The sequence below is a fragment of the Phyllobates terribilis genome, unplaced genomic scaffold (genome assembly GCF_046119375.1).
Source record: "Phyllobates terribilis strain yellow unplaced genomic scaffold, ASM4611937v1 Scaffold_200__1_contigs__length_3551848, whole genome shotgun sequence".
Classification (NCBI taxonomy): domain Eukaryota; kingdom Metazoa; phylum Chordata; class Amphibia; order Anura; family Dendrobatidae; genus Phyllobates; species Phyllobates terribilis.
Window position 1 is genome coordinate 2,428,499 of NW_027362960.1, and position 16,919 is coordinate 2,445,417.

The window sequence follows — 16,919 nt, forward strand, 5'->3', positions numbered from 1 at the left end:
TCCTACCCGGAGCTGCGGGATCTGCTTGTTAAAGTACGCCGCCTGTGTGCCCCTTTTAGAAAGTCAGCTACAGCTTCCGCCACCCTTCCAGTGTTTCAGCAGCATTTGCAGCTTCCGGCTCACAGACTGGTGTGTGATGTCCCCACGCGTTGGAACTCTACACTGCAGATGTTGGGAAGGATTTGTGAGCAGAAGAGGGCAGTTGTTGAATACCAGCATCAACAAGGCCATCGGTATTCAGTTCAGACTCCACACATAAGACCTCAGGAGTGGACATGGATGTCAGACATATGTACCATCCTCCAAAACTTTGAGGACTCCACCAAGATGGTGAGCAGTGATGATGCCATAATTAGCGTCACCATCCCGCTTCTATGTCTTCTGAAATGCTCTCTGCTCACAATCAAAGAGGATGCATTGCAGGCGGAGCATGATGAGATGGAGCAAGGAACCATACAGGGTGATTACACACAGCCAAGCCTCATCTCATCTCAACGTGGATTGCGTGACAATGAGGAGGAGGAGGAAGGACAGGAGCTAGTTTCATACACTATAGACGGTACTACCTGCACAGCTGTCATACCGTCTGTTCAGCGTGGATGGCCGGAGGACAGAGAGAAGGAGGAGGAGAGCATGGTCAGTCATCCTCTTGGTGAGGAAACGGAAGTCTTGCCTGTTAGTAGTCTGGCACGCATGGCTGAGTTTGTTACGCTGCCTTTCCCATGTCCCTCGCATTCTCAAAATTTTGGGTGACAGTCATTACTGGTTGGTGACACTTCTAGACCCACGCTACAAGGAGAACTTTATATCTCTTATTCCTGAGGTGGACAGGTCTACAAAAATGGGGCTGTACAAGAAGGCCCTTGTTGCGGAACTATTAAAAAAATTCCCATCTGAAAACTCTGGCGGCAGAGGGCACACTTCATTGGACAACCAAGGAGTACAGGCAAAAGAGACACAACTTCAATCCAGCAGAGGCAGGGGAACACTGTCAAAGTTCTGGGAGAGTTTTCTCAGACCCTCCCATCGCACAGGCCCTGAGGTGCGGGGTACTCTCACAAGGAGTGCAAAGTTTGTGAAGATGCTGAGGGAGTACCTTACCGACCGTACCAACGTCCTCCGTGATTCCGCTGTGCCTTATAATTATTGGGTATCCAAGCTGGATACGTGGAATGAACTGGCTCTCTATACCTTGGAGGTCCTAGCCTGCCCTGCCGCCATACATACTGTATAAAACATTTTTTTTACGGGCATCATAAACACCCTTTAAAAAAATTATGTGGGTGTTGCATCACGGACCACGGTCACCCTGGTGATATGGTGGTGGGGGATGAGGAGAAGGAGGTGTTATGATCTGCAACATGAACTAAGGAAAGATAGGGGAAGGCTGTCCCTACAGTAAGACTAAACTGAATCCCTACGATGTAGCGGGCTGCCTGTTCCTAGCGAACAGACCCGCCTTAGTCCTCAGCTAGTCTGAACGGAGACCTATAGCATTAGGGAAGGGGTCCCTAAAAGAACTAAGGACTGGGACAAAAATGGGACACCTACTAAACAGAGAAGTAGTTGCAGAACACAAAAATACAAACTGACAAAAAGGTACTAAAGGCCCAGAAGGACCAAGCGAGCTGACTAGAGAAACAGTCAAAAACTGAAGTCCAGCACAGCCAAAAGGGCGGAGCTGGAATATAAAGGCAAATGGTCACATGACCGCAAAACACAGGAAGGAAAAAAAACAAACAGGAGGGTTCTAACAGCGCTGAAGATAACATGCTTAATGCTTAATTGACAAACCGCCCAGCGCTGCAGAGTTGTTGAAAGCTGTAATACAGCAGCCTGATCTGTGTCTCTGCTGAACATACAGCCAGGCATGGTCGTGTGTGACAATGGGCGGAACATGGTGATGGAGAAATGACAGCCGGAGTAGATACGGTTTCCCTCTATGCCCGTCCTATCACCGAGCTAAATACAACTCTCAGCAAAAAAAGTTGTGGACTGGCTCCGTACCGTCCTTGGCCACATTCACCTGACCACGTGTTTGGGGTTAGGCGGTCCCTCCCAGTAAGTGCACTGGGGAGGGCACGGGTAATGTTGTGGGACCCGTGCTTGTGGAAGGCAGAGGTGACACCGGGAGAAACAGTGGCGGCTGGGGACCGAGTATGGACACCCGGCCGCCGCCGGCATGAGGTTATGAAAAGCTTCCGCCTTCCTTCCAAGGAATGGGGTAGGGACAACTGAACGCTGCACTGGGACAAGGACATGGACGGTGATTGTTGCAAGTCTGCAACGACAGGTGCATGACGGGAGGCATCTACGCATGCACCAAAGATCACTTATGATGGGCACACTTTTAGGCAGTGACCTGGGAGTCAGAGATGCTTCCAGGGGTCTTCCCCATGCTGTTCCCATGTCTTTTCAGTACTGTATGCATGTGTCTGATGATGTGTCACACACCACATGGCCAGATAAGGTTGTAAAATGTTAAAATGACATTTCCCAGTGAATGCATTTGTCTTTGTTGAAAGCAATGCAAAAGTGCAAAAATGCATCAAAAACGCTACGTGTGAACATAGCCCAAGGTGTGGAAGAGTATTTTTGTTTGTGGTTATTTATTTTGCTTTATATACATTGTACATGTCATGGAAAGGATGTTCCTTAACATATATCCCAGGAAAATCCATTTTGGTTTCGTTTTGGTATGTTTTATTGTGAGGCCGTAAAAGTGGCGTAATACTCTGACAACGTTGTTGACAGCAGTGACCTGGGAGTCAGAAATGCTTACAGGGGTCTTCCCCATGCTGTCCCCATGTCATTTGAGCACTGTTCCCATCGATTTGGACAATTTTTAGGCCCTCTGTCGACCGCCGGGGGGAGCCGCCTGAAAAATGCTCGAGTTTCCCATAGACTTACATTGGGCTCGTTGTTCTGGTCGAGCACCCTACTATTCCAATTTGCTCGACCCCAGCAACGGGCCATCACATTACCCTCCCCCCTGTGGCCACTTACCACCCCCTGCACGGAGATGGCTTTATCTGGGAAAGGCTGCATTGGCCATTCAGGCAGCATTCACTGTGTAGCTACTGCTTCTGAATGGGCCAGTGCAGCGGTTTTCCAATAAAGCCCCCTCAGTACAGGGGATGTAGGTAGCTATAGTGGGGTCAGAGGGGATTTATGTGACAGCTCATGTGAACATTGGTCAGGCAGTTCAATTGTCAGAATTGCTCAGAAGGAAGGAGAAGAGGCAGAGACAGGATTGGCTGAGAGCATCAGCCATAGTTACCAGGCCTGTTATCCTGCCTATGCCTGAACGACGCTGAGAAGCCAGGGTGTGTCCAGGAATCCTGTGCTCCTGCATCATACAGTAGAGCAACGGCAGCATAATCTAAGAGGAGAGCAGGGGTCCCTACTAACATATTCTGCAGAGTGCAGGCCCCGGTGTGATGGCAAATGACTCAGGTACGGGCCCCTTCCGCTCCTCTTACTGCAAATACTGCCGCTGGCTCTATGTGAGAACCAGACATTGCAGCAGCTGATCAGGGCCCCTGTGCAGCTGCATCAGCGGTATGTCCGCCCCTGCTCAGCCCCATTGAGCTGCATTTCACAGGCTGAAGACAAAACATAAGGCAGAAAAACGCACAAACAAGGAACAACTGAAGTCACTGCAGTAAAGGCGGCACAGCCTCACAAAGGAGGAGACCCGGTGTTTAGTGACGTCCATGGCTTCCATACTTCAGGCCGTCAATGCTGCAAAGGATTCTCTACAAAGTATTAATGAGCATTTTATTTATGGTAAAGGTAATTTCTCCAATTACTTTTGAGCCCCTGAAATGAGGAGACTTTGTAGAAAAATGGTTGTAATTTCTAAACGTTTCACAGGAGATTTTTGTTCAACCCCTTTAATTAAACCTGAAAGTCTCCACTTCATTTGCATCTAAGTTGTTTCATTTTACATAAAAAGCGGCCTGCAGAGCTGAAATCACGAAGATTCACTGACCAAATATTTCTGGACTGAACTGTTTTCATATATTTACACTATATGGAGAAATGTTGCATCTCTTTCCCCCAAAACAAAACCCAAAATGTTCTCCTGCCTGGGCTCCTAACTCCTAATCCCAAAATAGACAAGGACATTCAGAGTTGCCAATCCAATTTTTTTAATCAGTTATTTTTATTACAGTTTTATTTAAAGAGAAATTACAGTAAAATGTCCCCAATCCCGTTTCCCCCAATCCATAATGCTGGGGTAAGATTATCTCTACAGAGACCCCTGTACAGGAATATTAGGGCTCCAGCGACATCACATCTATTATAGAGAGAATAGCGCCATCTCCATAGCTCTGTACACAAGGACATAGAGATCAGACAAGGTCCTCATATTCAGGCAGCTTCTATTTTACTCCAACCCTCTTTATAAGAACAAGATCAGAGTCTTATTATACCGAGCAGAGAAGCTCCAGGGACAAAGACCCCGTCTGGTCCTAACACGCTGGGGGTCCGGAGTATCCAGCCACGGGGCCCGGATTCTCTCATTTGTGGCCCCAGTGTTTCTTGTAGAATAAATCCCTTTCTCATCCAGTCCTGTAGTAATGACTTTATCAGGTTTTGTAGGAGGGTTCGTCTGACTCCATCTTATGTTATCAATATCTGTGCGAGGAACAAGAGACGTCCGAGCGCAGTTTTACCGAGTGTCCAGTGTCAGTTCTTCTACAGTCTGATAAAGAGCCGCGGTGTCTCGACCGAACTTGGGAGTATACAGCTGTATACAGCGTACACACACGGCTCCATATATACACCGCTCTGTACACACGCGGCTCCGCTCCGTACACCTCGTACACGCGGCTCCGTACGCCTCGTACACGCGCAGCTCCGCTCCGTACACCTCGTACACACGCGGCTCCGCTCCGTACGCCTCGTACACGCGCGGCTCCGCTCCGTACACCTCGTACACACACACGGCTCTGCTCCGTACACCTCGTACATGCGCGGCTCCGCTCCGTACACCTCGTACACGCGCGGCTCCGCTCCGTACACCTCGTACACACACGGCTCTGCTCCATACACCTCGTACACACACGGCTCTGCTCCATACACCTCGTACACACACGGCTCTGCTCCATACACCTCGTACACACACGGCTCTGCTCCGTACACCTCGTACACGCGCGGCTCAGCTCCGTACACCTTGTACACACACGGCTCCTCTCGGTACACCTCGTACACGCGCGGCTCCGCTCCTCGTACACACGCGGCTCCTCTCGTTACGCCTCGTACACACGCGGCTCCGCTCCGTACGCCTCGTACACACGCGGCTCCGCTCCGTACACCTCGTACACACGCGGCTCCGCTCCGTACGCCTCGTACACACGCGGCTCCGCTCCGTACGCCTCGTACACACGCGACTCCTCTCCGTACGCCTCGTACACACGCGGCTCCGCTCCGTACACCTCGTACACACACGGCTCCTCTCGGTACACCTCGTACACGCGCGGCTCCGCTCCGTACACCTCGTACACACGCGGCTCCTCTCGGTACACCTCGTACACACGCGGCTCCGCTCCGTACGCCTCGTACACACGCGGCTCCGCTCCGTACACCTCGTACACACGCGGCTCCGCTCCGTACGCCTCGTACACACGCGGCTCCGCTCCGTACGCCTCGTACACACGCGACTCCGCTCCGTACGCCTCGTACACACGCGACTCCGCTCCGTACGCCTCGTACACACGCGGCTCCGCTCCGTACACCTCGTACACACGCGGCTCCGCTCCGTACACCTCGTACACGCGCGGCTCTGCTCCGTACACCTCGTACACGCGCGGCTCTGCTCCGTACACCTCGTACACGCGCGGCTCTGCTCCGTACACCTCGTACACGCGCGGCTCTGCTCCGTACACCTTGTACACGCGCGGCTCCGCTCCGTACGCCTCGTACACACGCGGCTCCGCTCCGTACGCCTCGTACACACGCGGCTCTTCTCCGTACACCTCGTACACACGCGGCTCCGCTCCGTACACCTCGTACACACACGGCTCTGCTCCGTACACCTCGTACACTCGCGGCTCTGCTCCGTACACCTCGTACACACGCGGCTCTGCTCCGTACACCTCGTACACTCGCGGCTCCGCTCCATACGCCTCGTACACGCGCGGCTCCGCTCCGTACACCTCGTACACACGCGGCTCCGCTCCGTACGCCTCGTACACACGCGGCTCTGCTCCGTACACCTCGTACACACACGGCTCTGCTCCGTACACCTCGTACACACGCGGCTTCGCTCCGTACACCTCGTACACACGCGGCTCTGCTCCGTACACCTCGTACACACGCGGCTCTGCTCCGTACACCTCGTACACACACGGCTCTGCTCCGTACACCTCGTACACACACGGCTCTGCTCCGTACACCTCGTACACACGCGGCTCTGCTACATCCACACTGTAAACCCCTCCTGACCCCACACATAAACTTCAGCTCATCCAGCACCATGACAACCAGCACAGCAGAGTCCTGCATCCACTGAGGCCCCTGATCATGTGACCCCTGACTCCTCCCCTCCTGTGACCTCATCACAGCTCCTGTGCGCACAGCCATATATGTGGTGGCGGCTCTGCAGGTGGAGGTATGTGGAGACCCCATTACTGGGCGCAGGGGGCATTAACCCCTTCAGCACCGAGACTCTTTTGGGGTCTCTGTGTGGTGTGAACAGTGAGGTAACAGCTGTGGACAGAATGCGGCTTAGCTGGTTCCCGTCCACATTAGATCCATTCAGACGACTGCAGGATGAAGGACAGAAGCCCAGAGAAGTCCTCACACAACGCCATTATTCCTCTCCTAGCTCCAGCACAGTAATGTAGATAGTAGTGATAACCGTCCACACATAGAGGACGATCCAGGACCTCAAATAACATAAAACTTTTATTCCTTCATTTTATAACCTTATGTCACAATAATGATGGGACGTCATCAGAACATTGGAGGAAAGAGTCCAGAGAGGATTAAGGTGGAGGTGACGCGTTTCGGAGTGATACTTCTTACCCAGAACCGAAGGTAAGAATGAAACCCAAGCAGGATATAAATGTCTCTGGAGCAGCCGCTCCTGTGCACAGGATGAATGGCGGCATTAATAGATGTAATAGATGTTATACAAAGGAAGACAAGAAACACAATCATCTTACAGTCATCACAATATGGCCCCTTCACCCGTCTGGTAATGTAAGATCAGATCCGTCCTTCTCTTTATACCCTCCGGTACGATGGATTTGGCCTCAGTGTCCAGGAAGCTTCACGGTTCAGCAATGCCCCTCTGCCATCTCCCCTCCACCTGAACGATTTACCCTTTCAATGCCACAAAACTGAAAGTTCTTGAAGTCACCGTTGTGTTCTCTTAGGAAATGTGTGGAAACATTGGAGGGGTTAATGGCCGCGGGATTAGTGGGGTCTCCTATGTGCTCATTAATTCTCTGCCTTATTTACGGGAGGTGCAGCCGACATATCTGACATTACACTCCAGACACTGAATACAATATACTACAAATTCACTGCTGCAGGTGATGCATTGTGTAATGAAATGTTTTATTTAATGTGATTAAATCTATTTCTTGTGTTTGGCATATTTACATGGTGGACATTTATCAATGCCGCATTTGTGAAAACCCAGAGGTGTAAGCCAGGTTCTCGTTATGTGTTTCTCTTGCGATTAAACTAGGAGACAGGAGTTGTGAAAGGGTCGGGCCGAGAACAAACAACCATCTCGTAATAACCATCAAACCACCATCTCGTGAGAAACTTATTCAGCTGCAGATTCCGAGGAAGAAACTGCTGGTCTTCTGTGGCCAAAAATATATAGGTTTTATTACTAAGTGTAAAGAAGAAAACTAAATACTGTAAAATAATAAATCTCCTCATTGTCTCCAGTAATGTATTATTACACAGGGTTTTTATGATGTTACATCGGCTCATCTTCTTCTCATTCAGGTCTCTACAATATCAGATCCTCTCAGTGAAGATTTTCTATAGAAGAGAATTTTCATGATTTACCAAAGATGGATATGGACAGAGACAAGATGGCAGAGAAAATATTATACCTCACCCTAGAGATCCTCTTCCGACTTACTGGAGAGGTGAGAGATTCTGATGACGTCACATTACATCATTCTTATCTATGGGAATAACAGATGGACAGAACTGGAGAGGTGAGGACTCTGGAAATGTCTGGAGTGAGATTTATTAATGTGTCTCTCCATAACCAGGATTACACAGTAGTGAAGAAGACCTCTAGTGAGCACTGTCAGGTCCCTGTGTCTGAGGGATGGGGAAGATCCCTGAGTCCAAACACAGGATATCCACCTCACCCCCTGGTACATGAGGACATCAATGACCAGAAGATCCTAGAACTCACCTACAAGATGATTGAGCTGCTGACTGGAGAGGTGACACTGCTGGGAATGCTGGGACATTATACAGTAACGCTATTAAGGGATCGGGGGGTGACAGTATCATTGTATGTGTCAGGTTCCTATAAGGTGTCAGGATGTCGCTGTCTATTTCTCCATGGAGGAGTGGGAGTATTTAGAAGGACGCAAAGATCTGTACAAGGACGTCATGATGGATGGTAATAGACAAGATTAAATACACACGATCTGTAATTATCTGTATGTAAAGAATGAATTCAGTCCCTGTATGTGTTTCCTCCAGATGTATCCAGTAAGAGGACAACACCAGAGAGATGTCCCCGTCCTCTTCTTCCACAGGACTGTAAACAAGAAGACCCCAATGTTCCTCAGGATCATCAGGTACATGGAGAGAAGGTATCATGAGATCTCACCTATAATGTATAAATGGTTGTGAAGGTCTTGTGTGAGAACTTTGGAGATGGATTAGAGCTGATCATAGATCGGACTTCTCCTTCTGTCTGTGACTTTTACAATATTTGTTTCAGGGTGAAGATCTGACCCATATTAATACTACAGAGACATATGTGAGGGGTGATGAGCGGTGTAAAGAGGAGATTCCTACATATGACTACCCAGGTGACTAGTAACCACTGAATACAGAGAAGTCACAGATTCTTCTCAGTCACCGGCTGTGGCTGCTTTATCGGTGGTGTAGTCCAGTTGTATCACAATCGTGTGATCACCATTTTACCGCTAGACCACAACATTCTCCTCCATCCGAAAATGTTCAAATTACTTTGTGAATTGGGAAAGCCCTTTTCTAGAGAACTTACAACATGGAGGATCCACCTACCCCCTGGGATTAGAAGATGCTGACCGTTACCTGCCCACATCTGTAAGTAAAATACAAAGCCAAATGACAGCGTATGTAGAATATGCTGACATGTTAGAAAATCGTCTAACGCAAAACAACCCTTTTTCCTAAAAGATAATCTTTAATAATCACAACATGACACATACAACATGAAAAAAGTGCCCATAAAAAGTGACTTAGTGCAGGTAGTTTTTTTTTAGATACTAACCCTATGCGGTCCCTTCCCCCACACCCCCGCCAGAGGTGATAAACAGATTTTTTTTGCCACTGGATATGCAATATATTAGTGTGAGGTTTCAATTTGAAAAAACATTAAATGCATAAATCACTTTGCAGAGAGAGAGCTCTCTGCAGGATGACTGGATCTAAAAAAAAACTACCTGCACTAAGTCACTTTTTTTATGGGCACTTTTTTCATGTTGTATGTGTCATGTTGTGATTATTAAAGATTATCTTTTAGGAAAAAGGGTTGTTTTGCGTTTGATGTTAGACTATTTTGCCTTTATTTTCAATCAAGACCGTGTGATCTACGTTAGAAAATCACTTGAAGAAAAATTATAATGGCCTCTAAGAGAAAGTGGAGGGTAATGATGCTGTTGGCTTCCTAGATCCCTGATATCTTATTGGATGAATCTACCTTCTCTCCCTTCTGTGCTGCTGAATGTGCTCATATGGTCCCTACAAGACCAGGTCCAGTCTTTCTGGCCAAACGTCACTTTTATGATCGACAACATTAAATGTGCAGTGAGGCCAAGTGTGAATTTCTGTACAATAACAGCAGAGTTTCCCTTTATCCTGACTTTTCAGTTTCTTTTAAAACCAACTAACTTCAAACAGGATTGTGATAAACTATACAGAAAACATTACACCTGTGCCATGATATATCTCTAAGCTGTGCGTGACTGATGGCTTTAATATACATTTATTCACGTCTGCAGGAGATGTGTTGGCTCCAGCCCTGGTTTCATGAATTTGCTCAATGTCATAAATTACATTATGCTTTCAATCCTAAGGAATACAGATTACTGCACAATCTCTCCTGAAATGGAGGCGCTAATAGTTTCTCTACTCTTATAGTCAGGACTCATAGTAGCTCCAATGGTCCACCATAAATGAGTTTAACTCCCATTTAGTGTTGGAGCTCTCCCCTCATACATACGTTCTTATTGGAGATGTAGCATATTTTTTTTTATTCTATTTGTTTACAGTTTCTCGTTTTGTATAATTTGGGGTGGGATTGTCCTGCCTCACTTATGTGAGTCTGCAACTCCCTGGTAGTCTTTAAAAGAAGGTCTCCATTGTCTCTTCCAAATGCCCAAGGTCTAACTTTACAGGTTGTTCTGTGCTGTGAGATGGGAAGAAGAATAGTCTGGTAGCCGGGTCAGAACCAGGAGGGCAGAGAAAATACAAAATCAGAAGACACAAGAGTAGTCAGTAAACGGGCCGGGGTCACAATAGGAAGCAAACACACAAGTCGGGAGCTGAGCACAGAGGACTGAACCAGAGGAGAGCAAGGCTGGATCTGGCAGATTCCGGCAATATGCTTCCAGCTTTAGTAGGGTGCTGTGCTTTCCAAATTGGCTGAAGCAGGGAGCAGATTACTCCAGCTGGACAGCACACACCCATACTGCCAGACTGGATGGTACTACAGGTCCCAGGCACCTTGACCAGAGCCTGCACCGCCCAGGGCTTCTGGTTCCGACGTCTCTTCAATCACCATCGCCGCCTGCAGAATGAATAAGGCGGCTCCTGGTTACAGAAGCAGACGTTGCAGGAGTAGTTCCCAAAGGAGATGGGACACACCATTTACAGAAGCCCTAATATGACAAAATGTCAGAAAATCAGAGCAGTAGAAATCCCCATAAAGTGACTCCATTTTGGAAATTGTAACCATCAGTGAATTAATCTATAGGAGTAGTGACTATTTTGACTCCACATTCTCTTTCTGTAAATTAGCACGCAGTGGATGTTAGAGAGTGAAAATTGCACATTTGCCATTTTATTACCCAACACATTGTGCCCAGATTGTGCTCCAGGAGACACACACCGTAAATTAAGTGGGTTCTTCTCACTATAGTAATGCCAAATACATGGATGATAAATGTGGTTTGGACACACTGCAAGGCTCAGAAGTGAGGGGAGATCTGACTTTGGGAGAGCGGATTTTGCTGGATTGGTTTATGGAAACCATGTTGCTTTTCAAGAGCCTTTGAGCCACTAATAATGTGGAAACCTCTGTTTTTCCACTGACAGATGATGAATCTGAGTGGGGACTTTCTTTTTTGTGAAATGAGTAGAAGTTTTTATTGGTATTATTTTCGCCTACATAATATTGTTTAATGACTTTTTATTCCATATTTGGGAGGCAGAATGAACAAACAGTTGAACACCACGCTCTACTGGTTCATGCTATGAGGTTTTATTAGACTGTGAACTGTCATTGTCTTGGTGAATAATTCAGTTTTCTACATAACTTGCAATTTTTACAGACAGTTTAAGTAGAAATGCTCAAAAATATAAAACTCAAGGATATTTTATTCAAAAGTAATAATTGGTTTTATTCTTGGCAGATGACTGTACCAGGAGATCAGAGGGACAGCTGACATCTTCAATTTTTAAATCAGATGATCTTGAGATCACACAGGATACAATTGAAGTGAATGCCATTATTCCAGATATACCATCATCCCTTCACAGCAAAGATCTGTCATCTGATCCTATGAAACAGGTCCTGTCTTCTGATTCATTACCAACTACTAAGGAAAATCAAAGTCACAGAATAAGCATTAAAAAACTAACTGCTCCTAAAGCAAAGAAGCCATTATCACATTCAGAATATGGAAATAGTTTTCCCCTTGAAAAATCTTTTCTTAAACATGAAAAAATACACAGAAGAGAATAGATTTTCTTTTTCCAAGTGTAGGAAAAGTCTTAACCAGAAATCAGATCTTGTTAGTCACCTGAGAACCCACACAGTTGCGAAGCCATTTTCTTGTTCAGAATGTGGAAAATGTTTTTTATGGAAATCATATTTAGTTAGTCACCAGAGAAGTCACACATGGGAGAAGCCTTTTTCCTGTTCAGAATGTGGGAAATGTTTTAAACAGAAATCAGATCTTGTTATTCACCAGAGAATTCACACAGGAGAGAAGCCATTTTCTTGTTCAGAATGTGGGAAATGTTTTAACCGGAAATCTGTTTTTGTTAGTCACCAGAGAAACCACACAGGGGAGAAGACTTTTTCCTGTTCAGAATGTGGGAAATATTTTAACCATAAATGGAATCTTATTTTACACCAAAGAACTCACACAGGGGAGAAGCCGTATTCATGTTCAGAATGTGGGAAATGTTTTAACCAGAAATCAGATTTGATTAAGCACCAGAGAACCCACACAGGGGAGAAGCCTTTTTCCTGTTCAGAATGTGGGAAATGTTTTAACCAGAAATCAGGTTTGGTTAACCACCATAGAACTCACACAGGGGAGAAGCCTTTTTCCTGTTCAGAATGTGGAAAATCTTTTGTGAAGAGATCCTCTCTTCTTAGTCACCAGAGCAGTCACGCAGGAGAGAAGCCATTTTCATGTTCTTAATGTGGAAAATGTTTTACACTATAATCAACTCTTAATAAACATCAGCTTAATAAACATCAGAGTGTCACGATTCCTCTGCTCAGAGTGTCTTGGACGCTGTGACTGACACCTCAGTCATCCATTCTGGTGCAGGGGTGTGCTCAGCTGTCGGTGCTTTGATGGACAGCTCAGCTGTCCAATCTGAGTCTGAGAGGTGCTGAGCTCCTTTCAGGTGTTCCCTGTTCCAGGTGATTACCCAGTTACTTAGCTGAGCTGTCATTCTCAGACCTCTGCCAGACTTACCATCTGCTCAGTGGTTTGTCTTGTATTTCTATGCTCTGATTGTTTATCCTTTGCTGTCTGACCTTGAACGTAGTTCTGACAATTTCTTTGTCTAGCCTATTTGCTCTGATCCACTATCTTCCTGGTATTCTGACCTCAGATCATGACTTGACTTCACCTTTGCCTTTTCACTTTAGTTTTCTATGTGCTTTCTTGGTATCTGACCTTAGAATGTTTGACTACCGTGCCTCACTGCCTGTCCATGAGTGACATTGCGTCTGGCCGATACTTTTTTTTTCCCACCAATGGATCCAGTTCGTACACTCTGTGATCACGTGGCAAATTTGACCCAGATGGTCCAGGATCTGGCCCAAACCAGTAGTATGTGGAAAGGAAAGAAAAGTGGAAAATCCGTGCTGCTAGTAGATAACAGTAAATCAGTTCCACACTAGAATAATATATATATTTTTTTATTGTCTAAGCGTTTTGAAGTAGCATACTAGCTCCTCAGGACAAATAAACATATGCCAAGTGACAGAACTCAGCCATATACAGTATATACACTGGTGAATTTGAAAAAATGTGGAGCCAAAAAAGAACACATGATATGTGAAAGTTCATCTTGGGCAGTTTAACATTGTAAATAATTTAAGAAGAAATTATAAAAATTTCAAAATATATAATTACATATTGTTTATAAGATGAATGAAGTTGACAAAATCATAATAAAATGCACGTTTGTAGTGATAAGTTTCATCCAAAAATAAATATAGCATGATGTAAAAATATCAGTAAGTAAGTCGGACTAGAAGTCACAGAAACAAAGTATCAAAATTGATGTTGGCGTGCCACGGAGAAGAGTGAATGAACAAGAGGATTAAAAAAGAAGGGGGGTTGGGATGTATAGAACCTATTGATGAGCGAGCAATAAAATGGTCAGGTGCTCATTGCTCGGGTCGGGCAAATCATAATGCTTGGGCGCTCGACCCGAGCAGGGCCGGCGTCAGCACCCGGCGTACCCGGGCAAGTGCCGGGGCCCTGGAAAATCAGAGGGGCCCAGCCGCCCACTCACTGTCGGGGCCGGGCTCAGACACCCACCCGCCCACTCACTGTCGGGGCCGGGCCCACACACCCACCCGCCCACTCACTGTCGGGGCCGGGCTCACACACCTGCCCGCCCACTCACTGTGGGGGCCAGGCTCACACACCCGCCCGCCCACTCACTGTGGGGGCCGGGCCCACACACCCACCCGCCCACTCACTGTCGGGGCCGGGCCCACACACCCACCCGCCCACTCACTGTCGGGGCCATGGCCGCATCTTCGGCACCTGTTCAGTGACGCAGGCGCTGCTTGATTGCCGGCACTCCCCCAGTCCCAGAAATGGCCGCGCGCTGTCAGGCTGTGTCTGCTAGTAATGACACGGCAGGGTCGACGGCACTGCACCTTTAATTTTGCTTGTGTGTCGCCCCTGCGGCGTCATTACTAGCAGACACAGTCGCACAGCGCGCAGCCATGTCTGGGGGAGTGCCATCAAACACCGTCGGAGCGGAGGTCCTGCACAGATGGGGGGGGAGCGGCCCGGACCCGACCGCAAGTGGGCCCCTCTGATGGTCCAGGGCCATGAAGTCTGTGACACGCCGGGGGCCCTGCACTGCCCCATACCTGAGGAGCTGCTGGACAGGACACTGGACCGGGGACAGGTGAGTGAGGCTTCCCCAATCCCCATATTAAAAATACTTGTAATGGGTCTGTGTGAGTGCATCTATGTGAATGTCAGTGTGTATGACTGTGTATATATATTTGTCTGTTTTATATATGTCTTTAAGAATTTGTGTAAAAATGTGTTTGTCTGTATGTGTACATATCTGTGTACCGTGTGTGCGTGCGTGTGTCTGCGTACCGTGTGTTTGTGCGCGTGTCTGCATACCGTGTGTGCATGTGTGTGTGCGCGTGTCTGCGTACCGTGTGTGCGCGTGTCTGCGTACCGTGTGCGCGTGTCTGCGTACCGTGTGTGCGCGTGTCTGCGTACCGTGTGTGCGCGTGTCTGCGTACCTGTCTGCGTACCGTGTGTGCATGTCTGCGTACCGTGCGTGCGTGCATGTCTGCGTACCGTGCGTGCGTGTCTGCGTACCGTGCGTGCACGTCTGCGCGTCTGCGTACCGTGTGTGCGTGCGCGTCTGCGTACCGTGTGTGCGTGCGCATGTCTGCATATGTGAAGGATGAGGTGGCAGGCTGGGCCCTGTGTACTATATATATAAATATATATATATATATAAATATATATATATATATATATATATATATAATATATATATACAGTGCCTACAAGTAGTATTCAACCCCCTGCAGATTTAGCTGGTTTGATAAGATGCAAATAAGTTAGAGCCTTCAAACTGCAAACAAGAGTAGGTTTTATGAACAGAAGCATAAATCTTACAAACCAAAAAGTTATGTTGCTCAGTTGAATTTTATTAAATTTTAAACATAAAAGTGTGGGTCAATTATTATACAACCCCTATGTTTAATATTTTGTGGAATAACCCTTGTTTGCAATTACAGCTAATAATTGTCTTTTTAAGACCTGATCAGGCCGGCACAGGTCTGTGGAGTTATCTTGGCCCACTCCTCCATGCAGATCTTCTCCAAATTATCTAGGTTCTTTGGGTGTCTCATGTGGACTTTATTCTTGAGCTCCTTCCACAAGTTTTCAATTGGGTTAAGGTCAGGAGACTGACTAGGCCACTCCAACACCTTGACTTTTTCCCTCTTGAACCAGGCCTTGGTTTTCTTGGCTGTGTGCTTTGGGTCGTTGTCTTGTTGGAAGATGAAATTACGACCCATCTTAAGATCCTTGATGGAGGAGCGGAGGTTCTTGGCCAAAATCTCCAGGTAGGCCGTGCTATCCACCTTCCCATGGCCAGGCCCCTTGGCAGAGAAACAGCCCCACAGCATGATGCTGCCACCACCATGCTTGACTGTAGGGATGGTATTCTTGGGGTCGTATGCAGTGCCATCCAGTCTCCAAACGTCACGTGTGTGGTTGGCACCAAAGATCTCGATCTTGGTCTCATCAGACCATAGAACCTTGAACCAGTCTGTCTCAGAGTCCTCCAAGTGATCATGAGCAAACTGTAGACGAGCCTTGACATGACGCTTTGAAAGTAAAGGTACCTTACGGGCTCGTCTGGAACGGAGACCATTGCGGTGGAGTACGTTACTTAAGGTATTGACTGAAACCAATGTCCCCACTGCCATGAGATCTTCCCGGAGCTCCTTCCTTGTTGTCCTTGGGTTAGCCTTGACTCTTCGGACAAGCCTGGCCTTGGCACGGGAGGACACTTTTAAAGGCTGTCCTGGCCGTGGAAGGCTAACAGTAGTTCCATAAGCCTTCCACTTACGGATGATGCTTCCAACAGTGGAGACAGGTAGGCCCAACTCCTTGGAAAGGGTTTTGTACCCCTTGCCAGCCTTGTGACCCTCCACGATCTTGTCTCTGATGGCCTTGGAATGCTCCTTTGTCTTTCCCATGTTGACCATGTCTGAGTGCTGTTCACAAGTTTGGGGAGGGTCTTAAATAGTCAGAAAAGGCTGGCAAAAGAGATCTTTAATCCACACATGTGAAGCTCATTATTCTTGGTGCCTGAACTTCTTCTTAATACTTTTGGGGGACCAAACAGAATTCTTGTGGTTTGAGGGGTTGAATAATAAATGACACTCTGAATTAACTTTTAAAAAAAAAAAAAAAAAAAAAAATTTGCTGCAGTGCATTTCCCACTTCCAGGCTGATCTACAGTACAAA

General features: G+C 47.2%; 1 protein-coding gene and 1 pseudogene across 1 annotated transcript; both read left to right on the top strand.

Annotated features, from left to right (window-relative positions):
- Positions 1 to 6,550: 6,550 nt before the first annotated feature.
- Positions 6,551 to 16,919, top strand: part of LOC141213641 (uncharacterized) — a 72,490-nt pseudogene continuing 62,121 nt past the window's right edge.
- On the top strand, positions 12,144 to 13,755 carry LOC141213636 (uncharacterized). Its single transcript, XM_073665250.1, has one exon. The coding sequence runs from the start codon at positions 12,144 to 12,146 to the stop codon at positions 12,855 to 12,857; it is 714 nt and encodes a 237-aa protein (XP_073521351.1). The 3' UTR covers positions 12,858 to 13,755.